Source organism: Trichoderma virens, assembly GCF_000170995.1.
Source record: "Trichoderma virens Gv29-8 chromosome Unknown TRIVIscaffold_6, whole genome shotgun sequence".
Lineage (NCBI taxonomy): Eukaryota > Fungi > Ascomycota > Sordariomycetes > Hypocreales > Hypocreaceae > Trichoderma > Trichoderma virens.
This window is the reverse complement of record NW_014013743.1, coordinates 515,029-530,689: the sequence shown is the minus strand read 5'-3', so window position 1 is coordinate 530,689 and position 15,661 is coordinate 515,029. Positions and strand designations below refer to the sequence as shown.

Sequence of the window (15,661 nt, the reverse complement as noted above, 5' to 3'; positions counted from 1 at the left end):
TCTGTATACGCATTGGAAATGCTAACCATTTCTTCCATCAGGTAATTGATTTGCGATGTCTCCTGATCCGCCCTCCAAAGAAGTCGTCGCCTCAGATGGCGCTGCTGCTAATGGCACCACAAATGTCGCTGCGAACGGAACTACAGACGAGAACAAGACTAGGAAACCATTTTCGTGGACGTAAGTTGCCACACCGCATCAACCATTTCATTGCGCTGGTACTGATGCTTCTCATTTCAGCCAACCACATCCCATCTTCGTCATCGTTCTAGTTGGTCCCGATGAGCAGCCGTTTGGTCTTCAGAAAGACTTCCTTTGCGATCGCTCCGAGTTCTATCGCAAGCATTTCGAGGAGAATGTCACAGAGAAGGCTTTGGAGCACATAGTGAAGCTCCCAGATGCGACGCCCGAAGTATTTGGGCTCGTACAAAGTTTTCTCTACACTGGAAAGATTACTGACGAGAACACCAATGTCACTTCCTACGAGTCCCTGGTTGGCCTCTGGAATCTGGGTCACAAACTCGCCGTCAAGGGGCTATGTGAGCATACACTCGAGGCCATGGTAGATTGCCGACGAACCACGGGCCGAATTCCGGCAACACCTCTTCTCATCCAGGTCTGGCGAGATACCCCTGAAGGCTCATCCATTAGAGTTCTTCTGCTGTCTTGGGCAGCGGAATACATGAGATCTTCAGACGCTCGAGCTGAATTCGCCAAGTCACTACCCCAAGAGGTTCTCAGTGAGCTTGTAGTCACAATGAGCTCATTCGAGACGATTGTCCCGCCGGCTCCGGTTGCGGCACCAGTGGTGCCTGTAGTCTCTGTCCTCCCCCCCAGTTCCATTAAATTACCAAACGCCCCAGTTCCAACAGCGCCTAGGAAGAACGTTCATTACCTTGACGAGGAGCATGACGAGGAGACCCTTGGCGCAAAGAAGAAGAATCGACGATCTAGTGGAGCGTCAGTTGACGCGGGCGTATCCCGCAAGCCGCATCGCAAGTCTGGCTCTTCCCCACCTCCTAAACCACAAAAGAGACGGTCGAGCGCAGCCTTGTTAGAGGGCAAAACATTTTCGACTCAACAGAAGCTAGACTTCTGTGCTGACTTGTTAAATAGAATGCTCTCTGGGCCAGGTAAACATTACAGCATCACCGTTTACTACACTCATCTCAGTGCTTGCGTTTGGCTAACCTCATATTACAGGCTTTTGGACTCGGCTTGTTGGCCCCTTCCGGGAGCCGGTTGACCCAGTGGAAGACGGCGTGCCGGATTACTTTGACAAAGTCAAGAGGCCAATGGATCTCAGCACCGTCAAACAGAAGATGGACCAGAAACAGTACACAACCGAAGAGGAATTCCTTAACGACGTGCGACAGATCTTTGACAACTGTTTCACGTACTGGAAGAAGGGCGACCCAATGTGGGCGGCCGGCGAGAGGCTCCAACGAACATTTGAAGAGAAGTACTCTCACATGAACAAGTGGATCGCCAAGCTGGGGGGCGAAGAGGGAGAATAGGAAGACTCTACTAAGTCTAAGCCCGAGGTGGTTGCAGGACAGAGCGCCCTATCAGACCTTGAGCCTAAAAAAAGAACAAGAGGACTGCGGCGAAGTCATGACAAGAAAGGATGAAGAGCAGGTCTTGTGTGTATTTTGTAACGTCTGGAGGATTGTGTTTTGTTATTGTGTTGTGAGGATTCGGGGGCCCCCAACAAGGGCTGTGGCTATGGATCATGATTGTATTGTTAAGCTGTAGGTCTGTGATGAGATTTCAAGGTATGGCCAGCAAACTGGTTGCTGGTAGGGATGGGGGACGTAATGATGCTTTGGGCTTTACAACCGTAGGTTTCAAGTGAAAAACTGTAGTATTCAGGGACTGTATTAATATTACGAGAATCGATATCTAAACTTGACGTTTTAGTGTGGGTGGAGGAGGGTGCTATGGTGTGGCAATGTGATTCATATAGTCACGGAACTGATGGAAGGCAGATGAATACTAATTGGGTGCCTAGGTATGCAAGAATAATATCAACGCCAGTATCATGATAGGCCTACCATGTAAACACAACTGGCCGTGATGAAATGGCTCAAACTAACATTGTTTAAAGTTTGACGCTGCATCTCGTCAGCCATAGGGGAGGGATTGCTATGAATAGCGTGCCCGGCTTGGGAGCAAGGCTATTTTGGATGGCTCGTACGAAAGTGATACACATGACGAAAATGCAAAATCTTGCGTTTACCTGATTCCAATATCGCTTGGTCCGTGGCCACGTGTCGGTGAGATTGCATTGCATCTGCCGGGTAGCACTGTTTTGTTGTGTTGACACGAGAAGTGACGCAGAGTACTCGTACCTACTAAGTAATATGCAGCGCAATTCTCCCTTTTCTGCCTCAATTTCAAGGGAGAACGACAAGTGATGAATTGACATAGTCTGTCGGAGCGTTTCGCTCTATCTTTCTGGTTGACCTTCAAACAAGATCCTCCCTGATAGTCAGGTCTGAGCGTGCTTCATCAATGAGGCATAGAGCCGAGGGGAAGGTTTGGGCATGGTGAGACAACACGTGAATTGGATGGGGACACGCATAATGGAGCGAGATGTGCAATGTCGGATGCGTGCTGGTCTGAGATTGTCGCCCAATGTCGCTGGATCCATAGGTGCCTTATCATGTCCACCAGGTCTGCACCACCAGTATATGCTGGCAGTACATAGCAGACAGCTCTTGCGTTTGCAACCAGTCATGGTCCAACAAACAACCTTATTATATTCTCCTCGCCGTGTGTGTGGATGAGGCGTCAGACTAGTTGGCGCGCGCTGAGTTGGCGGTTGTGAAACCCTCAAGGATTGCCAACAATGCGCTGCGGATAAATGAGATGCCGCCATGGCAATCGAATAATACCGCCTCTTCCTCGGCTTGCTTCGTCCAGGCTCAGGCACAGGCACAGGCACAGGCACAGGCATGATGAGCAGAGCAACATGGCACTGGCCAGGACCAAGTAATAAGCCGTATGAGTACTCCGCAAAATGGCCGACGTCGCTTAATTCCCCCCCCCAGGGTAGTTCATCGCAGCGATCTCGACGAAGCGAAAGCACAGCAAGAAGCGACACTTTCGTCACCGCCAGCAGACGCACGCGCCATGTGCTCAATATCCTCAATATCCGCTCAGAGCTGGCGGCGCATCTGGAGTGGAGTGGTGGCCAGGCGGGAAATGAGCAGCCAAGCAGCCCATTTGCTGAGCGGCTATGAGTGGCTGCGTCCTGTGCCTGGTACCTTGCAGCTAGGCACGGATTAAGCCTCGTGTTGTTGCTTCAAGGTCTGAGGCTAGCATGTTCTGGGCCATTGGAGCCGGGGCCGGGGCGAGCTGAGTGGGCAAGGGCTGGTGTTAGTACAGTAGAAGAAGAGGCAGAAGAAGAAGAGAAGCCATCGTCGTTGGGTTGCGTCTCCTATCCTATCATGGAGGAAAATTGCCAAGATGAAGACAAGAGCATCAAATAAAATAAAATCAAAAAATAAAATGCCCTCAGGCGCAAACAAGGTCGCCTCGTCTCGCATCAGCTTCTCTCTCGCCTTGCCTCGTCTCGTCTCGTCTCGTCTCGTTTCGTCTGTCCTGCTCTTTTGCAGCGCTACGAGCACTGGGAAATGAGAGGTTGAGAAAAAGGAGTTGCAGGGGTGTCCATGCACAGACTCGCCCAAGTATCTCGCCCCGTGCCCCAGGCTTGTTTGGTACCTGGCCAGCTGCTTGGCGGCAAATGGCTTCTCCGCTCCAAGGCCCCCCCTGCTGTCTCTCGCTTCCCCATCCGCATCACGAAAAGCTTTTTCTTCTCTCTCTCCCGCCTTCGTTTCGCCTCCTACAGCTTTATTCACGCTCGTTGAAACAACCAGAGTATTATACTCGTTACGCTCTTTTTTCGTGTCGCCGTACTGTACGATCGCGCACCTGCACTCATTTCGCAACCCAACCCTCACGAGACAATCCCAACGTCCTACACGACAACGCGAAACCATCGCCACCACTGTCCTTCCAACGTCAAGATGCTCTTCCGAACTGCCACCTCTGTTGCCCTTCTGGCCTGCGCCGCCAGCGTCAGCGCCGAGCCCAAGCCTTACCGCCTGGCCATGATGCCCGTCCTTGGACAGAGCCTTGCGCGCCGCAGCACCTATGGATACCAGCCTGAGCTGTCTCAGTGCAGCGACGGCAACACCTGCGCCGAAGCCTGCGGTTCCGCGTACACCGAGTGCCCTTCCAGCGGCAAGGAGACTCACTGCTACAACCCCTCTGCCAAGCAGAACTGCTGCATGGACGGCTCTGGCAGTATGTGGAAATGCCAATGAATGATGCGTGTAATGTGATGTGATGGCTAACGAGCGCTATAGACTCTTGCGACGATGGCTACTACTGCACTCACGACCACGCTCTCAAGACCTGGTGCTGCCCGGATAACATGGATCTCGCTGCTTGCGCCGCTGCTTATAGTGTTGTCGGCGGCCTCGAGTCTGCTACTCCTACTTCGACCAGCACCTCCAGCACCAGCACCAGCACGAGCACCAGCACTTCAACCACCAGCACGACTCTTGTCACCACCTCTGCTGCTCCCACCACCAGCACTACCGAGGCTGCCACCAGCACCACCGCTGCTCCCACGACCACCAAGGCTCCCACCTCTACCAAGGCTCACCAGACTACTGTGACCAAGGTTGACGAGGAGACCACCACTGTTCCTTGCACCACCAGTGCGGGATTCACCAGCGCCTACACCGGTTTTAACAACACCGCCACCGCTGTGCCCACCTCCAAGACTCCTCTTCCCCCTGTCGCGTCTATCTCCACTGGCGCCCCTCAGCCTCCTCAGCCTTCCACCATCAGCGGTGCTGCCACCAGCAGCGTCAGCGCCCTGCTGCTCCTCGCCGCTGGTGTCATCGCCCTTTTGTAAATTTCGTGACGGAGTAGAGACGTGGTTTCTACGTCGGGTAGCCAAGGGACAAAAGAGTTCACTGCTCAGCGCAGCCACGAGGTTACGAGTCTACGAATAGCGATATATGGGGCGGTGTCTTTGGAGGGGAAGACTGTGATTTTTTTTTTTCAGGGGCATCTTCTCTGGGCTTTTGATTTAATGCATCTTGTGGTTTCTAATTTCTTTATTAAAAAATAGTGCGATGATTCCCCTTCGATAGTTGTTGCAATCTCCATTTTCACTTTTCTTGGAGTTGCAACAGAGATTTTGGTATTTAGGAGGTTAATATGTTCTGGCGGACAGAAGATCAATTGAAAGATTAAAAAAAAAGACATTTGACTGTGAAAGATGGTGACAGTTGCTTGAAATCATACCCATACAACATGTATCTACAACTACTCCGTACTACGGAGTAACATACCTTGGCCTTATATTTATTAGTACTTAGTATTAGTATTCATCTCTTGACGAGAAGATTCCTTTTGTTCTCTTCTACTTTTTCTCGGTGTTTCGAATCATCCTCAGAGTTCCATTCTAGCAAGTAATCGCATCAAGAACCTGCCTGCTTCGGTTCTCACGCATCACACAAATCTCAATGACTGAGACAGTGTCGGCACGGATGCTCTAGCTATGATATCATCATTTCCATCATCTACAGGTACATCCATGCGAATCGTACGCACAGATGCAGATGTGGCTGTGGCTGCAGATACGGGAGTGACTTTGAAGATCGTGGGGAAAAAAATAGGGGGCAAGCGAGACGGCAAGGGGGGCTAACGGCACGGGAGCTCTGCAGATTCGAATTGTGATGGGAGATGCGGTTCACTGCCACCTCCGCATTTTTCTTTTTAGGTTTTCGCCTATACGAGTACTGTTTGTGCTCAGCCATTCCTCCCTGCATTGTGCAAAATCTGATTTGTCAATTGTCGCGTAAAAGCACGGTTCTTTGTGCGAATTGGAGTGTGGAGTTTGGATTTGGAGTGATGCGGAGGGATGTGTCCTGCTTGGTGTCGTCGCGACTTTAAGGTGATGCTGCGTGATGGGGACGGCTGTTTGCTTAGGTTCGTACTGGGTACAAGGAGGGCTAGTCGATGGTCCTCATTTAAGGTGCGATTGAGGCTGTCCAGAAGTCTCTACTACCTCTAGGTACAAGCTCATGAGAGCGTGGAAAGTAGAAGGAGAGAAGGAGAGCAGGCGTCATCGTCATCGTCATCGGCTGGGTTGAATCGTTCTTTCCACTGGGCCACGAGAAGGGGGCACAGTATGCGCAAGTCGACGGGATAAAAGAGTCCAAGGTCCAAAGCCCCATGCAGAAGAGGGGCGGATGCCGTTGAAATCGCTCTATGAACACCACCGTCGGACTACTTACCCCCTCCTGAGGGAAATGTGGTGCAAGTCTTGGACATCATCACGGTGGGAGTCATTTGAAGAGTCATTCATATTAAGACGCTGGTATATAAAGATCGCAGCACCGCTGCAATTGGCCTCGTACACGGCGCTAGACTTTGTGTTTCCGGCCAATGAGTCACTGGCCGACGCAGCGCACTGTCTTGCATCTGCTTGCGCGATTCGCTTTTGGGGGCAGATTGTCTGTAGATTTTTCCGGCTGGGGCCACGGACCGGCCCTCACTATGAGAGCCAAGCCCGGATCTGGCGACATCATTTCCTGGGCCACTGCAGTGGCGGCCCCATGCTGCACTTGCCGCGGAATTCTTTTTGCCCTCCTCGGTTTCATCGTTTTGAATGGCTTTTCGCAAGAGAGATGATGCTTGGCCATAAAACTGCCGGACCCCTGTTCTTGAGCTTTATAAAGATTCGCTTCATCAATCGTATCGGCTTAGTCTAGTTGTGCTGCACTCGCGATACGTTGTTGCAGCAGGAACCCCCACGTCTTTACACGGAGCTCAAGCAAAACTTCATCATTCATTGCATTTCGGCAAAATGACATCCATGGCAGCCGAGTCGGTGGCCACGATCCTCTGCACGGCCAAGCAGACTCGCTTCAGCATCGACAGCACCAGTTACCGCGAAGTTCGTCATCTTGGCATCGTTGATCCTGGAATACCTGTTAATCGAAGACTATAGCTCGACATCGACGGCCTCACCATCGTCGTCACCTCTGGCGAGAAAGCAGACAAGCCCGAAAAAGGTGCCGGCAAGTCCAAAGGCAAAGGAAAGTCAGATGGCCTGGAGATCTTGTCCAATGCCAAGCTACGATTGAAAGAAGGCCAGCGCTATGCCTTGGTTGGCCGCAATGGCACGGGGAAGTCGAGTGAGGATTCACATGCTTTAGCACGAGATGTTGCGACGTGACTGACCAAGGGACAAACTCGAATCGCTTGTAGCGTTGCTCAAGGCTATTGCTCAGAAGCTCATTCCCGGGATCCCGGAGGGCTCCAGGATTGCCCTTTTGCAGCAGACGAAGCTCACAGACTCCGATGAGGACGATAAGACGAGAACGGAGAAGGGCGGCCAGGGAACTGTTCTGCAGGAGGTCATTGAGCGTGCTACTGCTCGAAGCGTGGTTGAGCAAGAAATAAAAGGTACACCATGTCTCGTTATGTGTAAGATATTGTTATTGACAACTACTAGTTCTCTCGGAGGGTGTTGATGCTTCGGATCCATACGCTCCCATTCGGGCCTTGCGAGGCCTGAAGCACGAGAAGCTTCAGAAGCGCTTATTTCTTGTAGACAAAGAAGCCAGACTCCGAAGTGGTGCTCGAGGACTGCAGGCGAGGAAAGCCCTCGTGGCCTTTGAGAAGGTCGTTGCGGACTCGCAAGCCTTGTAAGTTGACGGAGTGTTAAGTTCAAGCTATCTACTTTCTGTTACTGACAACACGCGGCATATAGGCTCGACCAGGCCGATGACGAAATCTCCGCCGAGGCTCTTCAAGCAGAAACTCAAGAGGCGGCCGACATGCTGGCGGATTTGCAGATTCAGATCGAGCCTTCAAGGCTAGCCCAGATCGAAGTCCAAGCACGAAACATTCTCACCGGTCTTGGCTTCACCGAGGCTTACATGGGGAAACCTCTGTCCAGTCTTTCTGGAGGCTGGCATATGCGAGCTTCCCTTGCATCGGCTCTGCTACAGGATGCCGATATCTTGATTCTGGACGAGCCCACCAACTTCTTGGATCTACTGGGAATCGTCTGGCTGCAGCGCTACTTGCAGGCGTTGGCAGACAAGGAGAAGCCTCCCACACTGATCCTCGTTTCCCACGATCGTGATTTCATCTCGCTCTGTACGGATCTTCTCATCTTGAAGGACAAGCAGCTCACCTATTTCCACGGCGACATTCAAACCTACGAACGTTCGCAATCCGAGCGAAGACAATGGCTTATTAAGATGAAGGAAGCCCAAGACAAGCAGAAAGCCCACATAGAGAAGACAATCGCCCAGAACCTCAAGGCCGGCAAGGCCAACGACGACCAGAACAAGATCCGCCAGGCAAAGTCTCGGCAGAAAAAGCTGGACGACCGCTGGGGAATGCAAGTCAGTGCCAAGGGCACAAGGTTTAAGCTGAACAGGGATCTCGTAGGGTTCTTTCTTACCAGTCGAGAGGGGATTGAGATCCCGCCTGAGCAGCGGCCTGTCATTATCTCATTGCCTGAGCCCCCGGAGCTGAGATTCCCTGGATCGCTCATTTCGTTGGACAAGGCATCGTACCGATACGCACCAAGATCACCAATGATTCTTCAGGACGTCACCCTCACAGTAGGTATGGGTGATCGTATTGGTATCCTGGGCCTCAACGGAGCGGGTAAATCCACCCTAATCAAGCTCCTTGTCGAGGAGTCTTCGCCAACATCCGGCACTCTCACCACACACCCCCGTCTTAGAATGGGTTACTACTCTCAGCATGCCGTCGAAGAGCTAAAGGCTATCGGTCGCGCTGAGCATGGACTAACTTCACTTGCTCTCTTGACCAAGGAGGTCGACGGTGCCCTCAACGAGGGCGAGATACGCGGCTTGCTGGGCACGCTCGGTCTCCCCGGCCGCCTGGCATCAGATGTTCCCATTTCCAAGCTGTCCGGTGGTCAGCTGGTGCGATGCCAACTGGCGCGGTTATTCTGGAAACACCCGCAGTGCCTCGTCCTCGACGAAGTCACCACTCATCTCGACTACGAAACGGTGACTGCGTTGCGAGAAGCCTTGAATGAATGGGAGGGCGCTGTTGTGCTGGTGAGCCACGACAGATGGTTCATGCGCGGGGCGATAGAGGGCCAGGTCGACGACGCGGGAGACGACGAAGACGAGGATGCCGATGAAGAAGAAGAGGAAGAAATGAAGCGGAGGAGAATCGTCTATCGACTTAAAGGAGGGGCCATAACAGAGCTGAAAGATGGCGTCGACGAGTTCTCACGCGTCATAGAGAAGAGGGCGAAGAAAATGATGGAAGGTCTATGATGGGTTCTTTGGTTGTCTGTCTCAAGGCTTGCGCTGCCGAATAAGTGAGAGGGTGGGATATATTGAAGAAATATCCAAGCTTAATACAACTGGCGCGCTTTTGAAATCTATCGTATCCAAGCTCTTTCCGCTCAGCTGCTCGGCAGCACTCGTGAATCAACCAAAACCTGAAACCCACTCTTCTCTTCTTTTCGTACAGACAACTCCCCTCCCTTGGGGATGTCAACAATGGTTCCGTCAATGCACACCTTCCGCCACCGCTCATCATCTTCCAAAACCGTGACCTTCACTTCATCCACCTCTTCATATCGCACCTCATGCCCATCATCCCACTTTGTGCCAATATGCTTTCCCTCATCGTACGCCTTCATCATCACATCCAACGTCCTCTCGCCCCCAATAGTTCCGAAATGCACTAAACGGAGCTTCCCATCCAGAGGCTTACTCGCGGGAGAGATTGTGAATGTGCGCTCGAGGTTGGAGAGCGGCGTCATGAGCACATAAGCGTGCTTGTCTCCGGGAATAGTCTCCCAGTGCGATGAAGAAGGATGGCGAACATCTACCCTGGCGCTGTAAGGATGTGATTCGCGGAGGAGCTCTTGGGCGACCATGCCGAAGCGCTTATCGCCGTGGACGCGGTACTCGGGCGTATCGCTCTCGTAGACTATGCTAGAATGAAAGCCGTAACTAGCCACCACGGCGCCATAAAGTTGTGACACTCGAGTTTCTTCCTTCGCCAGATGTAATTCATTACTGCCAGTGTCGCCTCCTGAGGCATCTTCAGTGGTAGTTGTAAATTTCACGATGCGAGATCCTGAGGAGAACGATGCTCGGAATAGTGGCAAGTTTGCGGAAACGCCGTTGAATAGTGTCCTCAGTCCCAGTACCAGAGGAGAGGCATCTTCAGTTTTGCCATCCTTGGATGCCCAAAGGGGCTTGTGTAGTGTGTGAAAGAGGGCGTTTCCTGTGCCCAGTGGGAGGAGAGCCAAGAGTAAATGTCGCTGTTCTAAAAATTCATCGTGAGAGCTGCCATTAATGAGGTCGACAATACCGCCATCTCCGCTTAAAAGGACAATAGTCCTTGATTGAGTGGGTTCGCCATCTGATTTGCCCTCAGAACCACCAACCTTTCGGGCGAATCGTCGGACACTTTGCGCATCTTGCGTGATAAGAACGTTTGGCAACTCCCATCCATCTGCCTCAGATGAGTGCTCCTCAACCACATTCCAAAGAGGCTGCAATACGCTCTGCCAGAACTGTAAAGAAAGGCCGACGCCCGATTTTGTAGATACGACGACATCAACTTCGTGCTTCCCTTTCACGGGCCGCAGATAAGAAGGCAGGCCGCTAATGCGATGGTCCCGGAGTTCATCGGGGATAGTGTCCGCCGACAGGAGGAGTAATCGGAAGCGTTCTTCTAGGCAATCCGGGTCCTCAACCAGAAGAAATGTTATATAGCCGGTCTTACGGCTGGGCGATTGCGCGAGATCGAGAACAAACAGCAGATTCTGATACTTTGCTTCACCCCTGCCATTATTGCTGTCATTCCAGGAGATGACGCCGTCAGAGACCGAGACGCCAGCAACGTTTGTCAGCCCCGCTTGGGGCTTCGTGGAGCCCATTAAAAATGTTGAAGCAGGACAGATGTGATAAATAAATGAGCGGCTTCGTTTATACAAATACCAACGCAGGTGAGATTTGACAGTAATACAAATATACAAACAATAATACGAGACGTGGCGTGGAAGATGCAAACCCAGAGGGCTCTAGTTGGACACAGTGGGCGCCAGTATATGTATGTAACATTCCTATGGCATGGAGCTTTGGCGCACCAATTTTGCGTCACCTCTTAGTCGCACGCGATCCGGCGTTGGTTCTGCGTGATTCGCCGCTCTTCCTTTGGTGGGGGTTTGTTAAAGGATGCCTCATAGGTAGGGAGTTTCACACACTCGACATACTTGTACATAAGCGCATCCTTCACGGCATGTAAGTGGGCTCAGTTCATCCAGACTGTTAACAGGTCGACACTCTCGAATATATCTTTTTTTTCTTCCCTTTTGTATTTTATGAAGTGGGCAAAGCCCTGAAATTACTTAATGGCCGATTGCAGGCGTCCCTCGTCAACTCGTTTTTCTCACTGAGCTTTGGCTTTGGACAATGGTCCCCAGTCTGGCCGAGGGTTCATCTGGTATCGCACGAGTTTCTGGGCATCCCGCAGGCGACCAAGTCGTGCAAGATCTTCGTTGAATACCAGGGTTTTCCTCAGCTCCAATTCGCTCGGACTTGAAACTTGCTCATCGGATTTCTCCGCCGCCTCTCCCTCTTGAGGCTTTTCCTCAGCCTGGACATCTTCCATTTTGCTGTCAGGCTCCTCGGGGGCTCCATCTTCTCGACCGACTAGCCCAGCAGAATGTAGAATCTTCCAGCCGGGCATCAACGGTGTAAATTTTGACGCTTTAATGGGAGATTTTTGACGGATCCATTCCGTGATAATCCACCAAATGGTAGACCAAGGGGCATCCGTCTTGACGCTGCCTGGTCGACAGTGGCTTCGCCCAACTTGATAGCCGAGATGTATCAAAGCGCCGCGGAACATGTCATCGCTCGGGGCAGCGCATGAGACTACAGTCGCCAGCTTGGAGGGAATGACAAAGAAGGGGCAATGGTCAATCTCCGCATGCTGAGCATCCTTGGGGTCCACCGTGGGATCGACTTCAGGTCCCGGAATGATCTCTTCCAAGGCCGTTCGTAGCATGCCTTCTAATCTCGGGAGAGTGCCATATACTTCTGGCGAGGCGTTGGGAATTTGATCAAGCAGCTTTTGGATGAAGTCTGCCGAGTGGATGTGACCTCCGTACATTGGGCCGTTGACATGCATCACATGGCCACAATGCTGGCAATGTCTATCCGCAGTCGGTCCTGCCGCCATGCCGTGTTTATAAAACGACCCGCTGCCCTTCTTATTGGGGGTTGGCTTGCTTCTCAGCAGGTATTGAGTCTCAAAGGCGGAACATCCGTGGTCGCAGCTGTATACCACCATAGTTTTGGATCCCAAGAACTTCACAGCCTGCGGTGATCTGGTAACCTTGATGAAAACCTTTGTGTAAAAATCAATGGAAAGAGAGAGCAAAGGTTCGATGGCCAGGCCATATCGGGCGCCAGAAGTCGCAACGGCATTCAGAATCAGCCGTAATCCCGCCTCGTGAGAATGCATCCCTTTGATAGGAGTACCACCGTACAGGGCAAATGTCTTTTCGCAGTAGCTATGGCCCGCCCACACAGCACTATCTGTGCAGGTGATGCAAAGCAGGCCTCCGTCATCTCTAACGGATTGTAATGCGGCATCGAAAAAGGGTGCTGCGGTACCGTACGGATCTAGGTCGATTACGTCGAATTTGTGAGACTTGGTTGGATTGCCGTGGCGATCTCTCTTGGAGAGGTCATCCGCGATTGCGCGGTACATGTGTGCAAGAGCATCCTCATTCGTTACTGAGATTATTTCATCGAGGCCGTTGTGATTCACATTGAGCTTGATAGACTCGGCCGCGGATTTGGAGAGGTCGTTTGCGTTTATGGAGGTGACAAAAGGAAGCTCGTGGCCATATCGCAGCGCTCGCAGCCCAGATGCTGACAAGGCGTCTAGTATTCTGAATGTCTGTTTGTGAGCCTTCTGCTCGTCTAAAGCCCCAGTAGTCTGGTCTGAAGCCAAGCTCGCCGTCGGTTCTGTCTCGACTGAAGGGTTGCCATCGTCTTTCTCGTCTCGCTTTCGCTTTTTGCTTTGCTTATTCGACTTTGCCAGAATCTTCTCTTTTCTTTTCGCCAGGATGTCCTCCCCGTACGTTTTGATGGCAAGAACAGACAGATCTCGGTTGTACTGCTGGATGGGATTGTAAAACACTTGCTGCACCTCTCCTCGGTCCTCTCCAATCTTGGCACCCTGAGGCACCAAGATGGTCGCCTTGCCTTCCTTTACCACGCGAAACTGCTTCCCATCCTTCTCCACGGTTTCAACTTCGACGGTGCCTGCCATTGGCGCAATTGAAGAAAAGTAAGATCTGCCAACGATGCGCCGGGTCGCGAGTGTGTTGATTTTGACTTTGGTGGCAATGCTACCGCAGGAACTGGCAGGCCGCAATGCTCCTGGAAGACGCAGCAGGTGCTTCAGCCTAGAAGCACAGTGAAACATGCAATATCCAACTGCACCTTTGGGCAACAAACTGTTTGCAATTCGGATGACTGAGAAAAGCTTCCAGTCGGCAAGCTCTGAAACCCACAATTTTTTTGATATTCTGCCGCTTGCTCCAAGGCGGTGAAACCTGCCAGCCCCACTGTGCATGTCAATGTCACTGGTATTTTGACAGTGCCATTTCAATAATGCTGTATAAATGCAATTCTACCAAGCTGCATGTGCCTTATTATTCCATCTATGTTATCATGCAATTCTTACCATTTCTATGTTTACTCTACCTCTAATAGATGGTGCATTTTCATTTTATGAACTTCTACAGCCTAAACGTTCGTTCGTCTGGCCGCACTGTTGGAGTTGGGGCTTAGCCGTTGGATGGATAGGTAGGTATCTACGCTTCGCATTAACAATGATGAGATTGACCTCACGAGATCTAGTTCATTTGCATGTGGCATTCGTATGAATTCTGTGCTATAATGGCACCGAATATCTCGTCCAATTGAATTGCCACTACTGTATGCTTCATTTGCTACCTACGCATATGATGCTCACTCTTGAAGTCGTCAGTCGAGACTGGAAGCGGTCCGTCTTTCCATCCATGTTGAGATATCCTCACCCACAGCTTCTCTTGTTGCGCGATCGCACCCGGTCGCCTCAAGGAAAAATTGCTGCCATGTCTTCGCGTATTCTCGTTTCGCCACGTGCCAACATATCCTCTCATGCAGGCACTGCTTGCTACCATTCAATGGCGAGTAAGAGCTGTTGCGAACGTCAAACAAGAAGACGCTCTCTGGCTCCTTCTTTCCGCTGATACAGACGAAGAATTAGCCGATGGCATCGAACTTACTTCCATCACTCTCTTTGGAGCCATGGCCCTTCATCTCCATCACCTTTCCACCCTTCATATCCTCATCAGATACGGAGACGCTGGTATTGCCCGTAGCCCAATATCCAACCCAGCAGTCAACAGCTCCGGAATCCTGCCCCTATTTCTTCTTGTCAGCAGCTCCAACCGCCCATCATGTCCAAGCCAGTGAAAGGAAATCCCAGCACCGAAGCTCCAACGCTTCCTCCTCTTTCAGTTGGGACCAATAATCCTTCTGTGCCTGCTGGCGGTTCCCACGCAGATCCTCCCAAGCCTCCAGCTCCGGCTCCCAGTGGTCCTACTACTATTCCTTCGGGCCCAAAGCCTCACAAGTCTCCTGAAGATCCGCATCACCACCAGACGCCTCGTCACAGGTTCCTTACGCCTACCGAATGGGGAATTATTGCTCACGGGATTGGTGGCATCCGGGATCGGGAACAGCAGGCGCCAATTCATCCAACCAGTTGGATCTGGCCTCCAAAGGGCATGCCTCGGGGCTTGTACAAGGACACTGTAACTCAGCGTACCAAGTTCTTCTATCTCTACCATGCGTCTAGTGGCATCAGGTGGATCTTGATGCTGTTGCAGCTCTTCATTGGGGCGACGCTGACTGCACTTGGCTCCATGTCCTTTGAACAAGGTACTCCAATCACGGTTTTGGGGGCTGCAAACACCGTCATCGCCGGGCTCCTCGCCTTCTTGCAGAACAGTGGTCTGCCTGATCGCTACCGATTCGACAAATCCGAGTTCGAAGCGCTGGAGGACCACATCAAGGAAATCCTCGACTCCGGCATTGCTCCAGCGGACCAAGCTACTGACCAGATCCTTGCGGAGTGCTTCGACTTATATCAAGATGCCAAAGCAACGGTGTCTGCAAATCTGCCGGCCAACTACACGTCTCGAATTGGTCAGCAAGCAAGCCAAAGATCTAGAGCTTTGAGCCAATCGGGCCCTCACCCAGCCTTGTCGAAGCAACTCACTCTTCCATTTCCTGGTGGAGATACCATGGGCACTTCGCCCAGTGGCAAGTAATGTCTAATGCTAATTAATTCGGTGCGGCACACCGTGCAGTCGCTGCATTCGATTTCCCTCTCGTCAAGATTGTCTTCGTCATTTACAGCTCCATCTTTCAAAGATGAATGACACGGTTTATATCATATACCAGCGGCTCTTATACGGTTCGAATCATCATCGCTACTATTTTGCTGAAATTATGCTGCGGCTATTGCTATAGGAAGAGAGGTTTGGAAC

At 51.7% G+C, this 15,661-nt stretch overlaps 6 protein-coding genes across 6 annotated transcripts; 4 read left to right on the top strand and 2 right to left on the bottom strand.

Moving 5' to 3' along the window:
- Positions 1-55: 55 nt before the first annotated feature.
- On the top strand, positions 56-1,517 carry TRIVIDRAFT_191105 (uncharacterized protein; the record flags this gene model as incomplete). Its single annotated transcript, XM_014101029.1, has 4 exons — positions 56-124; positions 158-180; positions 241-1,133; positions 1,204-1,517. 4 exons carry the CDS (start codon positions 56-58, stop codon positions 1,515-1,517), a joined length of 1,299 nt encoding a protein of 432 aa, XP_013956504.1.
- A 2,514-nt stretch (positions 1,518-4,031) lies between these two features.
- On the top strand, positions 4,032-4,930 carry TRIVIDRAFT_54247 (uncharacterized protein; the record flags this gene model as incomplete). The annotated part of the gene is made up of 2 exons (XM_014101910.1): positions 4,032-4,311; positions 4,374-4,930. 2 exons carry the CDS (start codon positions 4,032-4,034, stop codon positions 4,928-4,930), a joined length of 837 nt encoding a protein of 278 aa, XP_013957385.1.
- Positions 4,931-6,892: 1,962 nt separating this feature from the next.
- Positions 6,893-9,359, top strand: TRIVIDRAFT_54248 (uncharacterized protein; the record flags this gene model as incomplete). The annotated part of the gene is made up of 5 exons (XM_014101028.1): positions 6,893-6,982; positions 7,037-7,223; positions 7,297-7,494; positions 7,544-7,736; positions 7,802-9,359. The coding sequence occupies 5 exons, from the start codon at positions 6,893-6,895 to the stop codon at positions 9,357-9,359; spliced, it is 2,226 nt and encodes a 741-aa protein (XP_013956503.1).
- A 146-nt stretch (positions 9,360-9,505) lies between these two features.
- On the bottom strand, positions 9,506-10,666 carry TRIVIDRAFT_127708 (uncharacterized protein; the record flags this gene model as incomplete). Its single annotated transcript, XM_014101027.1, has 2 exons — positions 9,506-10,015; positions 10,247-10,666. Coding segments are annotated over 2 exons (930 nt in total), but the record flags the coding sequence as incomplete, so codon positions are not given.
- An 827-nt stretch (positions 10,667-11,493) lies between these two features.
- On the bottom strand, positions 11,494-13,389 carry TRIVIDRAFT_149988 (uncharacterized protein; the record flags this gene model as incomplete). Its single annotated transcript, XM_014101026.1, has 2 exons — positions 11,494-11,708; positions 11,754-13,389. 2 exons carry the CDS (start codon positions 13,387-13,389, stop codon positions 11,494-11,496), a joined length of 1,851 nt encoding a protein of 616 aa, XP_013956501.1.
- Positions 13,390-14,743: 1,354 nt separating this feature from the next.
- On the top strand, positions 14,744-15,304 carry TRIVIDRAFT_119801 (uncharacterized protein; the record flags this gene model as incomplete). Its single annotated transcript, XM_014101025.1, has 1 exon — positions 14,744-15,304. A coding segment is annotated over one exon (561 nt), but the record flags the coding sequence as incomplete, so codon positions are not given.
- Between the last annotated feature and the right edge of the window lie 357 nt (positions 15,305-15,661).